Source organism: Dama dama, chromosome 4, assembly GCF_033118175.1.
Source record: "Dama dama isolate Ldn47 chromosome 4, ASM3311817v1, whole genome shotgun sequence".
Lineage (NCBI taxonomy): Eukaryota > Metazoa > Chordata > Mammalia > Artiodactyla > Cervidae > Dama > Dama dama.
In genome coordinates, this window is record NC_083684.1 from 50220160 (window position 1) to 50236428 (window position 16269).

The 16269-nt window shown below is 39.4% G+C and overlaps 2 protein-coding genes across 5 annotated transcripts in view; one reads left to right on the plus strand and one right to left on the minus strand.

Moving 5' to 3' along the window:
• Positions 1 to 4490, minus strand: part of LOC133055062 (uncharacterized) — a 38058-nt gene extending 33568 nt beyond the window's left edge. Inside the window, exon 1 of the mRNA XM_061140536.1 lies at positions 4299 to 4490. Coding sequence (XP_060996519.1) covers positions 4299 to 4490 — 192 coding nt within the window. The remainder of the gene's footprint in view (positions 1 to 4298) is intronic.
• A 122-nt stretch (positions 4491 to 4612) lies between these two features.
• Positions 4613 to 15617, plus strand: ZNF181 (zinc finger protein 181). 4 transcript variants are annotated; one of them, XM_061138991.1, is made up of 5 exons: positions 4613 to 4815; positions 5727 to 5802; positions 10373 to 10493; positions 10756 to 10854; positions 11831 to 15616. In XM_061138991.1, exons 2-5 carry the CDS (start codon positions 5794 to 5796, stop codon positions 13315 to 13317), a joined length of 1716 nt encoding a protein of 571 aa, XP_060994974.1. In that variant the 5' UTR covers positions 4613 to 4815; positions 5727 to 5793; the 3' UTR covers positions 13318 to 15616. The 4 variants fall into 4 exon arrangements, with proteins under 4 accessions (XP_060994974.1, XP_060994973.1, XP_060994975.1 ...); XM_061138990.1 differs by having other exon boundaries at positions 4613 to 4824; positions 11831 to 15615; XM_061138992.1 differs by having other exon boundaries at positions 4613 to 4824; positions 10759 to 10854; positions 11831 to 15614.
• The last annotated feature ends 652 nt before the right edge of the window (positions 15618 to 16269 follow it).

A 16269-nucleotide genomic window follows, 5' to 3' on the forward strand; every position in this document is an offset into this window, starting at 1 on the left:
GGGAGGCCTGGTGTGCTGCAGTCCATGGGGTCACAAAGAGTCAGACACAACTGAGGGTCTGAACTGACTGATTCAGATGGGTATATCTTCCATTTTCGCCTTTGCCTTTTGCTTCTCTTCTTTTCTCAGCTATTTCTAAGGCCTCCTCAGACAGCCATCTTACCTTTTGCATTTCTTTTTATTGGGGATGATTTTGATCACTGCCTCCATACAGTGTTACAAACCTCTTTCCATAGCTCTTCAGGCACTCTGCTTACCCTTGAATCTATTTGTCACTTCCACTGCATACTTGTAAGGGATTTGATTTAGGTTGTACCTGAATGGCCTAGTGGTTTTCTCTACTTTCTTGAATTTAAGTCTGAACTTAGTAATAAGGATATCATGATCTGAGTCACACTCAGCCCCTGTCTTGTTTTTGCTGATTGTATAGAGCTTCTCCATCTTCTGCTGCAAAGAATATAATCAATCTGATTTCAGTATTGACCATCTGGTGATGTCCATGTGTAGAGTCATCTCTTGTGTTGTTGGAAGAGGGTGTTTGCTGCGACTAGTGCATTCTCTTGGCAAAGCTATGTTAGCCTTTACCCTGCTTTATTTTATACTCCAAGACCAAACTTGCCTGTTACTCTATTCCTCACCTTCAAACTTTTGTGTTCCAGTCCCCTGTGATGAAAAGGACATCCTTTTTTTTTGGTGTTAGTTCAAGAAGGTCTTATAAGTCTTCATAGAACAGTTCAACTTCAGCTTCTTTGGCATGAGTGGTTGGGGCATAGACTTGGATTACGTGATGTTGAATGATTTGCCTTGGAAACCAACTGAGAGCATTCTGTCATTTTTGAGATTGCATGCAAGTACTGCATTTTAAACTCTTTTGTTAGCTAGAGTACTACTGTATGATTCATCTATCTCACTTATTGATATTTATCTAAAGAATGTGAGAACACTATTCAGAGAAATATATGAACCCCCATGTTCATTGCAGCATTATTTACAATAGCCAAGACATGGAAACAGTCTAAGTACTTATAAAAGGATGAATGGATAAAGAAGATGTAAGATACACACACACATAATGGTATACTAATACTACTCAGCCATAAAGAAGATAAGATCTTCTCATTTGGAACAACATGGATGGACCCTGGGGGTATTATGCTAAGTGAAATGTGTCAGACAGAGAAAAGACAAATATTGTATGACTTCATTCATATGTGGAATTAAAAAATACTAACAAAAACCAAAAACAAATACATAGATACTTAGAGAACATAGTAGTAGTTACCAGAGGAGAAGGCACCGTGGGGAGGGAGGATAAAACTGGTAAAAAGGATCAACGTATGGGAAGAAATGGAAAATAAATTATTGCAGTTATATGAAGTTCCCAGAATAGACAAATCTACAGAAGCTTAAAAGCAGTTTAGAGTAGGGAGGATGGGAAGATTGGGTAGAGTGGAAAATGATAAAGCATATAAGATGTTTTCCTATCTTTTTCTTTCTTTCTTTTTTCCCTTCTTTCCTTCCTTATAAAGTACCTTCAGTACTCCAGCATGGATCTTCATGTTGGAAATGCAGTGTTGAAAAGAGATCTACACTTTGTTTCAGTAAGTTTCAGTCAAGTGCTTGCCATCAAATAATAAACGAACTGTGGTAAATTACCACAAGTAACAAAAACTAGTGAGTGTTGGGTGAATAATGAAAACAGCATGGTATATAAAGGGACTAGATGGCACTGTAGAAAGACTGGGAGGAATGACCCGTTTGAGAAGGTGAACATAGAGCAAGAATCTAGAAGACAAGATAGAAAAGCAGTGAGGTCATGAGGAGGAACCTCTAGGCAAAAATCTTTATTTAAAGGCTGGTATGCATGCACTAAGTCGTTTCGGTTGTGTCCGACTCTTTGTGACTCCATGGACTGTAGCCCTCCAAACTCCTCTGTCCATGGGGTTCTCCAAGCAGGCAGAGCATTGGAGTGGGTTGCCATGCTGTCCTCCCGGGGATCTTCCTGACTCAGTAATCAAAACCACAACTCTTGTGTCTCCTGCATTGGCAGGAGGGTTCTTTAACCACTGAGTGCCATCTGGGAAGCCTGTTTAAAGGCTTGAAAGTGAAAGTTGCTCAGTCATGTTTGACTCTTTGCGACCCCATGGATATACAGTCCATGGAATTCTCCAGGCCAGAATACTAGAGTGTGTAGGCATTCCCTTTTCCAAGGGATATTCCCAACCCAGGGATGGAACCCAGGTCTTCACACTGCAGGCAGATTCTTTACAAGCTGAGCCACCGTTTAAAGGCTTAATGGTGCACAAATGTGAGCACTGAAATAACATGTGTATCTTTGTGAGCAAGAAAAATGGAAGGGAGCAGAACTTTTTCTTCTCCCAGTTCATATTCTAAAATGCGCCCTTAAATAGATAAATTCCAATAGCAAAATCATTTATTGTAAATATTGCCTAATATAAAAGGGAATGAAGGCAACTTAGGGTTAGTAGAAGGGAATGGGTTCAGTATGGCATGTGAAGAGTTTTCCTGTTTCCTTATTGATCTCTCACAGCCCCATTTTCTTTCTCAAGTGACTGGCATATTTGTTTAAAACTAGTTTACCTATGCCTAAATCCTCATCCATCTGCCCCTGAATTTCTCCTCCTTAGTCTCTACTCATCAGAGTGCCTCTATCCTTTCTGTCAAAAAATCAAATCATGTAGCATTCACACTTTAGCAGTTTAGCTTTGAAGTAATTTGTTCTTTTAAGTACTGGTCATAAATTGCTATAGAAACAGAAGGACTAGCCCTACATAGACAGTTCTTCTCACCTCTGCTCCCTAATCACATCTAGTTCTTTAATGTTAACCCTTCTTCCCCCTGAACTTAATTTATGTCTCAAATATCTGAGGACCCATAATGAGAAGTCTTCACAATTCTTCCAAAAAGTTCCTAACGAAAACCAGCAACAATGAAGAATTCCTATGTAAGATTTTCTGAAAGGACTGAGTAGAGACTTTATGTCTTAAAGTGTTTCCAGAGTGGTAGTAATCCCAGATCTTGTCTGAACATCAAATTATATAATCCGTAGAAAAAAGAGGCACTTTCATCCAAGGATATTGGGGAGACCAGTAAAATCTCTTTTCAGGGACTGAGCAGCACACAAAGGTAACCAACCAAAAAAGGAATCAGCACAAACTGAGTAAAGAAATTCAAAAATTTACAAAGAGTCATAAGATCTTCAGATTTCCTAGGTGGTGCTAGTGGTAAAGAATGCACCTGCCAGGAGACATAGAGATGCAGGTTTGATCCCTGGGTCAGGAAGATCCCCTGGAGGAAGGCATGGCAACCCACCCCACTATTCTTGCCTGGAGAATCCCATGGACAGAGGAGCCTGGTGAGCTACAGTCCACAGGGGTGCAAAGAGTCAGACACGACTGAAGCGACTTAGCACGCATAAGATCTTCAATATTGGTATTATCATATCATGAATCAACTGTGCCTACCATATTACAAAAATTTTTGAAAAATTGAAAACAAAAGAATCCACTGGAAAGGAAATTATAAATGTTAGATGAATAATAAATCATTCAGACTGCAATACAGAGACAGAAAGATGGAAATTAGAGGAAAATAGAGTGGAAAAATCTACCTAACAACTAACTGGAATTCACAAGAAGAGGAGAAAGAATGGAGAAGAGCCCAATATATGGAGAAGGAAATTTTTCTCAGGACGGGAAGATGCCACTTAACAGATTCAATCTCCTCAACAATTCCAAGCAGGAGAAAAGGCAAAGAATTTCATAAAAAGCATGAGAAAATTCTTTCATGCTATTTATAATTTTTAAAAAACAGGTAAAATGAATTTAATTAAAAAAGAAAATAAAGGCAACAACCCAAATTAATACCCAGAGTAGAATGCCCTGGTCTTGATACATCTATCCAGCGCCCGTGTGGGTGGGCTGGGCAAGGTCTCAAGGACAGAAGAGGGTCAGAGGAGTGTTTTTTCCCAAGATTGAGGGTTTTTATACTCAAAACCTTCACTTGAGTCCGATAATCCTGCGTCCTTCGAGGACATGTAATGCACATCACCGTGGTAGTCAGTGTCCGAGCGACGACGTGACCCCACAAACTTCCGGGAAGTGCAGCTGGTCCCCGTTCAGCTAATGTTGTGACAGCTCGGATACAGGGTATTTGGGGAAATACAGTCCTGGACAAGTGGGAGCCAAATACTCAAGAGCAGTACAAGCCTAGCAGAGTGGCAGCAAAGTTTTGAATGACAGATCTTCGGCTGGTAGAGGCCACTTCTTGTCCCGTACCAGCAAGTCTGCCCTTGTTCGGGGAGGAAAACGTCTGTGGGAGCACAGAAATGACCCAAAAGACGTTTCACGGCCTCTGGGAAACATAGGTTCCCGGTTTGGGCTCTCATTATCTTCACAGCGCATGTAGACGCCGCCGTTGGCTTCGAGAAGCGGAGTTCGCCAGAGATGACTATTGTCCTCTGCATTCATCCCGAGGGATCGATCCCAGTGGCGTCTCAAAGCGGTGTAATTTCTCACTAAGCCCAGCCCGTGGTCTCGCGGTTCTCCGAGATCGCGCGGCCGCTGAGCCTCCTGGGAAGTGTGGTTTTCCGGAAGGCAACCGTGCGACTCACCGGCAACTTTTCTCCGTGGAGCGGAGGAGTCTGAGAAGTGCCGTCCGGCCCGGGGCTCCGCCTGGGGCTGCCTGGCGTTTGTCTCCGACGCAGCATTGGTGTTCTCGGTCCTGGAATCGCGGAGGACTCTGGGCACCGCAGTTCCGGCGAGGCAAGCGGCCTTTGTTCGCTACAGCTACACGGTGCGTCAGGTACGCGGAGGTGCCCGCAGTGGACGGCTTCGGTGCTGGTGGGGGGTCTGTTGAGGGGTCAGGCAAGTGGTGCGGGGAGGGTGGCCGACGCTGGGCACGGCCGCCATAACCTCTCAGGTCCCAGCGTCTACCCAGCGGTATGAGCCCAGGCAGGCCCCTGGCTCCTCTGGGCCTCTGTCCTGCTTTGTAAAAGGGGAGTAAGGATGGCGCTTACCTCTAAGAGCTGTTGTAAAAAAGTAAATGGGAGAGCGAGTGTGCGTTATACGCACTGAAAGAAAAAAGAAATTCATTGTATAGACCTTAAACAAATTGCTTCAGTGTTGCCAAGTTTCAGTTTTTCTCATCGTTTATTTAAAAAAGAAATCTGGAATAATGTGAATGCCCACCATGCATAGTGGTAAAGATCGAAAGAGCTTTTATTTAACATTATTATTACTGTTGTTTTATGAGTCAGTCACTTATATATGGGCTCCCCAGGTGGCTCATTGGTAAAGAATCCACCTGCCAGTGCAGGAGATGCAGAAGACCCCCCGTTGATCCCTGGGTAGGGAAGATCCCCTGGAGAAGGAAATGGCAACCTGCTCCAGTATTCTTGCCTGAATATTTACATAGAGGAACCTGGCGGGCTACAGTCCATGGGGTCCCAAAGAATTGGACACGACTGAGCGCGCACATACACACACATACACACACACACTCACACTCTCGTGTATATATGATAGTTGATGTACACATAGATGCCACCTGGTTACCTCTTGCCAAGAAACACATTGTTAATTCAGGGAAAGGTTGGAACCCTAGAAAGTGATTCCCAATGGGATCCTCATGTAGGTGTGTCCAGAGCTGCGAGATACGCCTGATTTGTCATGATTGCTTTTTCCTGTTTTGATCTGCCTTTTCAGGCACTGCCCTTCTATAAGAAGAGAACCTGGAAAGAGGACTGTGTCGACTACTGGAAATTGCAGAGTCATGTTTCAGGTAAGTTGATTTGTCCCCAAATCTTCCTAAAACACCTACTTATCAGGACTCTTAAGTGTTTGCTTTGTCTCTCGTACCAGTTCCCACCTCGCAAAGTTCACTTAGGGATTGGATCTTTGATTCCTTTCATTAAAACAAAGCATGGAGCCTGCAAAACTCCAAAGTATTTTCTCTCAGTGCTCCTCTTTTCTATCAGTTTTCTGCTAGAAGCCTCTGAAGAGTCTTGAGCAAAACTTTTTAAAAATTATGATTCAGAATTCAAGTTTGGAATTTTAGGTATTTGCTTTATGATTGTTTAAGCTGTATCATGTGGTCTCTATTAATGGTATATGTCAGTCTTTTCAGTTATTCAAGTCAAGAGATGTTTGGAGTCATCCTTGAGACCTCCCTTTCTTTTATAATTCACATTCAGACACTCTAGTTAGATCTAAAATATCCATAGTATATCTACACAATCTGACCATTGGTTACCACATCACTGCCACTACCACTGCCTCCCTGGTCCAAGCCACTTAGGTTATTGCAGTAGTCACCTTGCTGGATTTCCTGCTTCTGCCCTTGACCCTCTTCAGTCTTCTCAATACAGCTGTCACAGTGATCCTCTTGTTATATAAAATCCTGTCATTCCTCAGCTTATAACTCTTTGGTGGCCCTAACTCAGAAGTCAGAATTGTGTAGTGACAAAAAACTTTGCACAGTTAGGCTGTCTTATTACTTCCCTGATTTCATCTTCCATCTCTTTCTTTGTTCTCTGGGAGTTCCAGCCACACTGGCTACCTGCCTCCAGACCTTAGAAGTTGCTGTACCATCTGCAAGGAGTATTCTTTACCTAGATATATACAAGCTTGCATTCTGACCTCCTTTGTGTCTTTGCTCTGTAGTTACTTTCTCAGTAAAACTTCCCTGAACACCTATGTAAAATTGTAATCACTTTCTCTCGACTATCACTTCTACTCCTCCATCATTGTGTTGTTTTTCATAGCACTCTCCTGATGGCCCAGCGGTAAACAACCCACCTGCCAATGCAGGAGACAGAGGATTCACAATTCAACCCCTGGGTCGGGAAGATCCCCTGGAGGAGGAAATGGCAGCCCACTCCAGTGTTCTTGCCTGGGAAATCCCATGGACAGAGGAGCCTAGTGGGCTATAGTCCATAGGGTCTCAAAGAATCAGACACGACTGAGCATGCATGCACACACATCACTCACTAGCTGATACACTATGTGTTTACTGTATGCATATGCTCATTGTTTATCTCCTTCTACTGGAAAGGATATTTTTTTTGTTGACGGTTTTCTTTAGTGGCCAAGTATCTGGTATAGCCAGATACTTGGTAAACAGTTGTTTAATGAAGGAGTGATGAGAAAATGATGGGAAAGAATCATGGAGTGGAAGTGAAACCAGTATAGGAGAAGGTATGAGTGGCAGATATGCATGTTGGGCAGAGTCTATTTCTTGGGAATGTTAGATGATTAGAATTGAAAGAAGTCTTTTTTTTTTTTTATTTAGGTAAAAGCTAAAGTGAACTAATTGCCAAAATCATTCATTGATTTATTTTCTAAACACTTAACAAATAACTGTTCAGTACTGTCTGTACAGTACTGTCAAAGAGAACTTTCTATAGTGGGGGAAGTATCCTATTTGTGTCCTGTCTAATGTGGCAGCCACCAGCCCCTTATGACCGTTAAGCACTTGAATTATAACTGAAGTGACTAAAGAACTGAGCTTTTTATTTTATTTAAATTTAATTTTAATTAAATTTTATAGCCAAATACAGTGGCTACTGTATTGAACAATACAGGACTGGTAGAAAAGTAACATCATAAAAATTAAGATATTTATTTAATATCTAAATTCTAGCAATAGAGGTGAGTTAGCATCCCAGGCTGCTGGGACACTGAAGGGGAAGAGAGAGTTGAAGCATCCCTGGCTGGAGTTGTCTAGGTGGCCCATAATACCAGGGAGGCAGAGGTGGAAGTAAAGTTATACCAAACTGAGAGAACACCTTGAGTATAGGTAGAGAGGCCTAAAAGAGTCTTTCAAGGAAATGCAAAAATTTTGTGCAACAGTGGTTTTCAAACAGGGTTGACTTTGTTCCCCTTAATCCCATTCATAAGAGACATTTGATAATGTCTAGAGATATTTTCAGCTGTTAAAACGGGGGTAGGGAGTGTTAGGGGGAGTTTCTACTAGTATCTGAAGGGTCAAGGCTAGGAATGTTATTAAACATCTTAAAATTCTCAGGACAGCCCCCACAGCAAAGAGTTGTTCAGCTTAAAATGTCAGTAGTGCCAAGACTGAGAAACTTTGATTTAAATAAAGATCAAAGAATATGTTAGAGTATGTGGGGTTTCTTCTCTGGACTATTATGATATTGATTAATATCAAAACTTAAAATATGAAATGTCTTTGCATTGGTGGAGTAAAACATGGTGTTTTATTCATTTAATATAGTGTTGACTTTTCAGTTTGGCTTATCAGGTGAGATCTGTAAAAGCTGATCATTTTAAAGATCACTGTGGAAAACAGGATGAACTTTTCAGTTCATGTGATAAGGCTAGTATAACCCTCATACCTGGCTAAGAGTAAATACAGATGGGAAAAATAATTTTCCCTGGTGCCAAAGGGAGACCTTCTCCCCTTTCCTTTTCTTAAGAGTGTTTCCTTGAGAAAAATATGTAATTCTGTATCCTTTCCCCTGTCCCTTTAAAATGTTTATAAATCTTTTCAAAGCTAAATAAGCCTCTGCCAGTTTTACAGAGCATTAAAGTCTTTCTCAAGGGCACTGGTGGCACTAGTGGTAAACAACCTGCCTGCCAGTGCAGGAGACATAAGAAATATGGGTTTGATTCCTGAGTTGGGAAAATCCCCTGGGAGGAGGGCATGACAACCCACTCCAGTATTCTTGCCTGGAGACTCCCATGGATAGAGTAGCCTGGCAGGCTGTGGTCCATAAGGTTGCACAGAGTTGGACACGACTGAAGCGACTTAGCATGCATGTGCAAGGGCCTTGGAGACATCCGTTTGAAATGAAAACATGAAAGAAGATGCACCTCTGTCTCCCTATCTGTATGGGAGTTTAGCCTAGACTCGGGCTCCAGGTTCTAACTACCTGCTTGTCATAAAAATGAGTTTAAAATTTTTTCTTTGGAGTAAAGGCACCTAACACAGAGGACTACCCCAATTGCCAGGTGAATTTAGGATGAACTATGTGTTGCAACAGTTCATCCTAAATTCACCTGCAATTGCAAAGTGATGTCTCCAAGGCCCTTGTGCATGCATGCTAAGTTATTTTAGTCATGTCCAACTCTGTGCAACCCTGTAATGGATTGTATCTGACTGATTTTATAAAAGGGTGAGATTTCTTTCTGTCCTTGCAGTCTCATTAGTTATTAGTTATTATTATGAAGTGCATTACAGTCTGGTTTAATGCTTTTTCAGTAATAAAACTGTTCTCTTTTTACACTATAGAGAGGATTTTCTGCTTGGTAGATTTGATTGATTTTTAATTTCCTCAACACCAGACAAAGGTAAATTCTCTCTTTAAAACCAAAGACCAGTATCACTGGTGAAAACATGCGTAAAACATCCAAATGAAGTAATATAGTATGGAATCTATAGTTGGAATGAAAAATTTACAGTAGCCAAACAATGTCTGTTTCACCAGTGAAAGGTCGTAATAATGACATTTTAAATGCCCTGAAGGAAATCCAATCCACTCCATATTCTTGCCTTGGACAAGAAAAAAAAGGAAAGCCCTTGGACAGAGGAGCCTGGGGGGACTGCAGTCCATGGGAGTCACAAAAGGGTTGGACACAACTTAGGAGCTAAACAACAACAAATGTATACATTTTTTTCACATAGTTTAATTTGACTAGCCAATAAGTTATGATTGAACATTTAAACTTTTTCTAAAATTTTTCCATTTTAAATAATACCATGAATGAGTACTGTTGGGAAGAAATCTGTTTTCTTAGGATATTTTCCTTAGGATGTGTCTTATTTTTTCTTTGCTTTTCCTTTAAGGTTCTATTCAAGGACTACCTATGGTATGAAACCATCCTTCAGTCCTTTTGCCCAAGAGTCTCAAATTATTTTAATTATAGATTATAAGGGTTAATTATGTACCATAAATATTTTTGCTTTTTGTTTATAAACTGATTATGTATATGATTATGTGTTTATCTTTAATATAAAGATGTCTTCTTTTGAGCCTGTTGGGTTGTTTTTTTAAAACTCAATTCATGTTTTATTACTTGGCACATAAGCTATGAAAAACAAAACTAATCACTTGACTAAATACTGTCAAATGTTGAATGCTGAATTTTAAAAATTTTAAAATTCTGTTCCCTACTCTCCTGAAGCAGAGTTCTTGTATTTGTCTCTTAACTTTATTGTATAACAGTGCCAAGCACATAGTTATCCAATTATTACTTAGATCAGATTCTTGATCATGTGACAACTGCTGGAATCTTTATCCCTTTCTTCCATACCAGGGTAATTTTACCCTTTAATCAGCGACAGAAGAGGCCTGGACTATGGTTGAACCTAAACGTGTTTGCTGTTTCAGGTGACATTTAGTGATGTGGCCATAGACTTCTCTCACGAAGAGTGGAAATGGCTCAGTTCTACTCAGAGGAATTTATACAAAGATGTGATGGTCCAGAATTATGAGAACCTGGTATCCCTAGGTAAGCATATCTCTTCCTCCCCCTCAATGAAGGAGATCGTCCACCTGCCACTGTGAATTGCTAGAGATCCTCTTTAGTAAATGGCTGAATTTTTGTTTCACAGTCCCAAGTACATGTATAGTTTTGTTGTGTCCTGCCTGAAGCTTATCATCGCATTTCAGTGAACATCCTTCAGATCTTTCTTTGGTCCCTTTTATGGTGATGGTCTCTCCATGAAGACCACAACTTAAACAGTGTTTTTTTCTAATATTTTTCTTGCAAGCAGGTCTTTCCATACCTAAGCCATATGTGATTGCTTTATTGGAGGATGGCAAAGAACCTTGGATGGTGGAGGAAAAGCTGTCAAAAGATATGTTTCCAGGTAAGTCGTAGTAAATCAGGAGTCAGAGGTCTTTGTTTAAAGATGCTTGTGTAAAGTATAGAGGCATTTTTAGTATATTTTAGGGATACTGTTATTAGAGATTCCAGATGTAACAAAATTGAGGGATGCTTAGATTTCTAAATGACAATTCCTCTATCCTAAATTATCTTTCTGTATTACTTATCTGATCAAAAGTGGAGGGTTTTGCCATCATTATAATCCAAATTGTTATTTATTTGAAGTGAAATAAGGCAAATTATTATATGTCCACATAAGGAAAAATATACAAATGGTTTTAGGCTAAAAAAGCTGTCAACTAAATGGAAAACCACTTTACCCCTGAGGCAGAACTTCAGAGATCAAGAGTGAACATAAGTGTTAAAGGAAGTAAGGGATATATAAGAAAGTTTCTAAGAACAGTATTTTCTGTCAGTAAATATTATGAGTTCACACAGATCCTACATAAACTCACAAAGCTTAAATCTTTCTGAGCCATAAAGAGTATTTACATTATTTTGTTGTCATTGTAGCTATTTAGTGCAGTGCTGTACATTCTCCATATTAAGCGTACTAATCTGACAGCAAATTGAGATTAATCAAAGTTTGGAGAACCAAGGCTGTGTGAGATAAAATGTAGTCGTTCATGTAAGTATAGACACAAAATGTTGGCTTGGGATCCAGAATGCCTTTTGCATTTTCTTTCTGATAGTTTCCTTTTTTTCCCCCACAGACTGTCTATGTATTAATTCATTTCCCTTATTACACTCTGTTCCTGCCTCTGTGAGCTGTTTGTATTCTGTGTGCTCCACTGTAACTTTGATCAGAAATCATTGAATATATGAGAGTTGTGAGAGTTATGTGTTTTCTTGGCACTGTGGGGAATGACTATTTTTTATCTAGTTCTCCTGTTTCTGCCATAGAAGTTTCTTTTCAAGAAGTTAAGATAAAGCAGATTTGCTCTTTTGATATATTACAGATTGTAAATCAAGATGGGAAAACAAAGAATTATCAATGAAGGAGGATATTTATGATGAAGATTTACCCCAAATGGTAATAAAGGAAAAAACTATACAACAGAATCTTGAATTTTCAAATTTTAACAAGGACTTGTATTATATCAAGAAGTTGGAGGGGAAGTATGAAAATCAAGTAGAGCATTTCAGACCAGTTACCCTCACCTTAAGAGAAAGTCCTACTGGGGAAAGTGTTTACAAATTTAATGCGTGTAAAAGCATCTTCCATTTAAAGTCTGTTTTTTCTGAACCACAGAGAATTTCTGCTGAAGGGAAGTCACATAAACGTGATATACTTAAGAAGAGCTTACCACCAAATTCAGTTATAAAAAATGAGAATATCAATGATGGAAAGAAACTTTTGAATTCTAATGAAAGTGTAGCAGCCTTCAGCCAAAGCAAATCTCTTACCCTTCACCAGACTTTGAATAGAGAGAAAATCTATACATGCAGTGAATGTGGGAAAGCCTTTGGCAAACAATCAATCCTTAATCGGCATTGGAGAATTCATACAGGAGAGAAACCCTATGAATGTCATGAATGTGGGAAGACTTTTAGCCATGGCTCATCCCTTACTCGACATCAAATAAGCCACAGTGGAGAGAAACCTTACAAATGTATTGAATGTGGGAAAGCCTTTAGCCATGTCTCATCACTTACCAATCATCAAAGCACTCACACTGGAGAGAAACCATATGAATGTATGAACTGTGGAAAGGCGTTTAGTCGTGTTTCACATCTCATTGAACATCTGAGAATTCATACTCAAGAAAAACTATATGAATGTCGAATATGTGGGAAGGCATTCATTCACAGGTCATCTCTCATTCACCATCAGAAAATTCATACTGGAGAGAAACCTTATGAATGTAGAGAATGTGGAAAAGCCTTTTGCTGTAGCTCACACCTTACTCGACATCAAAGAATTCATGCTATTGAGAAACAATTTGAATGTAACAAATGTCTGAAAGTCTTTAGCAGCCTCTCATTTCTTATTCAGCATCAGAGTATTCATACTGAAGAAAAGCCCTTTGAATGTCAAAAATGTGGGAAATCCTTCAACCAACCCGAATCACTGAATATGCATTTGAGAAACCACACTAGATTGAAACCTTATGAATGCAGTATATGTGGGAAAGCCTTCAGTCACAGGTCATCTCTGTTTCAACATCACAGAATTCATACTGGAGAGAAACCCTATGAATGCATTAAATGTGGAAAGACCTTTAGCTGTAGTTCAAACCTTACTGTACATCAGAGAATTCATACTGGAGAAAAGCCATATAAATGTAATGAATGTGGGAAGGCATTTAGCAAAGGCTCAAATCTTACTGCCCATCAGCGAGTACATAATGGAGAGAAACCCAGTAGTACAATAAGTATGGAAAAGTCTTTAGGCCATGTGAATCACTATGTGTATGAAAGATCACATAATAGAGAAACTGCATAAAGGCAGTGTTCATCATACTATACTGTAGCTGTAGATCTTCCTGGATTCAAGATCAGAAAATCTATACTGGAGAAAATTGTTAAGAATGTAATGAATATGGGAAAGTCTCTAGCAATGATATAAGCCTTATTGTTTATCACAATTCACACTGTAGAGAGACTATGAAGGCAATAAGTGTGGGAAAGACTTTAGCCAGCATTAATCCCTTAGTTGACATAAGTAAATCCACACTGGAGGAAAACCCTTTACATGTAACAAGTTGGGAAAGACATTAGGCAAACATGAATCTCTTAAGAAACATTACACACATACAGGAGAGAAGCAATATGAATATAGAAATTGTGGTAAGTCCTTCAATTAAAATACATCATTCTCTACATTAGAGAACTCACACTGAAGAGAAAGTTTATGTAAGCAATATAGCAAAGTGTTCACTAAGCTTGCAGGCATCAGAAGATTAATGCTAGAACCACCTGAAGGATGTAGGAAGTATGTGTAAGTCTTTCTTTGCAATGATGCTAATTTGTAAGCAGTTCTACAGGAGAGCAAACAAGCATAAATCAACATGCATACCATAAAGTAGCAGCATGCATTTTACTCCAGGTCTTACATAAAAATTAGCTAATGGGCATGTGAAGATAAATAGTCACTCAGTGAATCCAATAAATGTAATAAATGAAAGTTGCAATAGAAGTAAAAAGTGGTAAGAATAAAATTTTTCATCTCTAATAAAGTGGTTTTGTATATGTTGAACTCCTTTGAGACACTGATATTTCTTAAGAGTTTTACACTATTTTCCTCTTGATGAATGAGGATCAGCTTTGCTGTATAGCCATTAGTGGCAGACCAGCAAACCTAGAAAAAAGTGGCCTGACCTCTGTACTAAGAATGTCACTAGTTTGGTGAGGTTAATATACAGTCCATCTCCTCTTGGCTTAAATGATGCATTTTAATTTTTACAAGTGCTGTGAGAACCCAACCAAGAAATTACATACACTGAGGGATTATAGCAGAGTGTATGTGCTTTTTAGTCCAAATCCTAAAGAATGAGTCCTAATTACAGTGACCCTCCATAACTGCATATTCTGCATCTGTAGATTCAACCACTCACAGTTGGAAATGTGTTTTTTGAAAAGTTTTCATCTGGAAAGTTCTAAAAAGAAAACTTGGACTTACCAGCTGTAGGCAATTATTTACATATCATTTACATTACATTTACAACTATTTACATTGTACTGGCTTTTGTAGTGGCTCAGGGAATACATCATATTAGGTGATGATTTTAAAGTATACAGGAGGATGTGCCTAGGTTACAGCAACTATGCCATTTTATTTAAGGGACCTGGAGCACCTGCAGGTTTTGGTATCTGTGCAAGTGAGGGAGTATGTTGGTCCTGGAGCCAGTCCCTCACAGATAAAGGACAGCTGTAGGTAAGGCACATGCACACTCAAGAATCATTCTAGGCAAAGCAGACCAGCAAGTTCTATCATGTTTGATGTAGCTGAAATCCATTATGTAGTGTCTAGTTCTAGTTTCTCCAGTACTCTTGCCTGGAAAATCCCATGGACGGAGGAGTCTGGCGGGCTGCAGTCCATGGGGTCTCGAAGAGTCGGACACGACTGAGCGACTTCACTTTCACTTTTCACTTTCATGCATTGGAGAAGGAAATGGCAACCCACTCCAGTGTTCTTGCCTGGAGAATCCCAGGGACGGTGGAGCCTGGTGGGCTGCCATCTATGGGGTCACACAGAGTTGGACACGACTGAAGTGACTTAGCAGCAGCAGCAGCAGCAGCAGTTCTAGTTTTGTGGCTTTGAGGTATTATTACTGCTGGCAGCAATACTAATAAAGTATCAGTCATTTCTCCATCCCTTGATCATTGTTATGGAGGGTTGGAATTGAATAGTCCAGAGCCATTCCCACAAATTCTGCCGCCTGTTCACCAATTTTGATGGCACTAGTATCCTGTACCATAGCTTCTTGAAATAAATATTTAAGAGCATTTTTGTTTTTTACACTGAAGCTTGACAGATAAATATAGATTCTAAGCGGGGTGCCTTCAAATATTCTAAACAGAGTAGCCTTACTGGCTCCACAATTTCTTATCTTTTGACTAGAGAGGTTATACAGATCAGTGATTGGGATTTTACAGACACTGTTGCAAATAAAAGGCAGTTAAATGTAGTTTATGTTTCAGATTTTATTCTCTATGGCATTTGATAGTTGCAAGTAACAAATTTTAAGAAAGGATATTATATCATTGATACAATTCTGGTGTCAGATGAATGATAGGGTTTCCAACTTTTTATAAAATACTCTCTTACTCTGGTATGTGCTACTTTAATGGAAAGCCAATAGGTGAAGTCACATTCCATATCAATTCTCAGCAGATATAGTGGGTTTGGAATGGGATTTTTAATATTAAGCAGAGATTTATATTGCCTCATTTAGTTATAAGATTTATTTTTACATTCTATGGAATGTTGAAGGATCTTTGAGAGATTTATAATTAAAGGAGCACAGGATGGTATCAAACAAGGATAAGAACATTTATAATTATGGATGGACTGGCCCCTATATGTATATTTAGTTGTAAGATAGTGGCAGTAGCTTTTTATTTCTCCCATGCTCTGCCCTCTATCCTCCCAGGCACTGATGCCAAAAAGATGAACCAGTCCTTTAATCGCCCAGATTTTGTTTTCACTACATACAGTTTCATGCCATCTTGTTACCTTGTTATAAGATTCATCCAGATACTCATACTTTTTCATTTAAAAAGCATGAGCATACACATCATAATGTTTTGCAATTCTTAAAGTGCCTTCACAGTGATACTGAACAAGGAAAAGAAAGCCAGAGACTTAAAGATAGCGAAGTTTTTAAGAAAGTAATAAAAGTATTATACCTTGTTAGAATAAGATTGAGTTGAGATCGTACTGATGTTATAATTT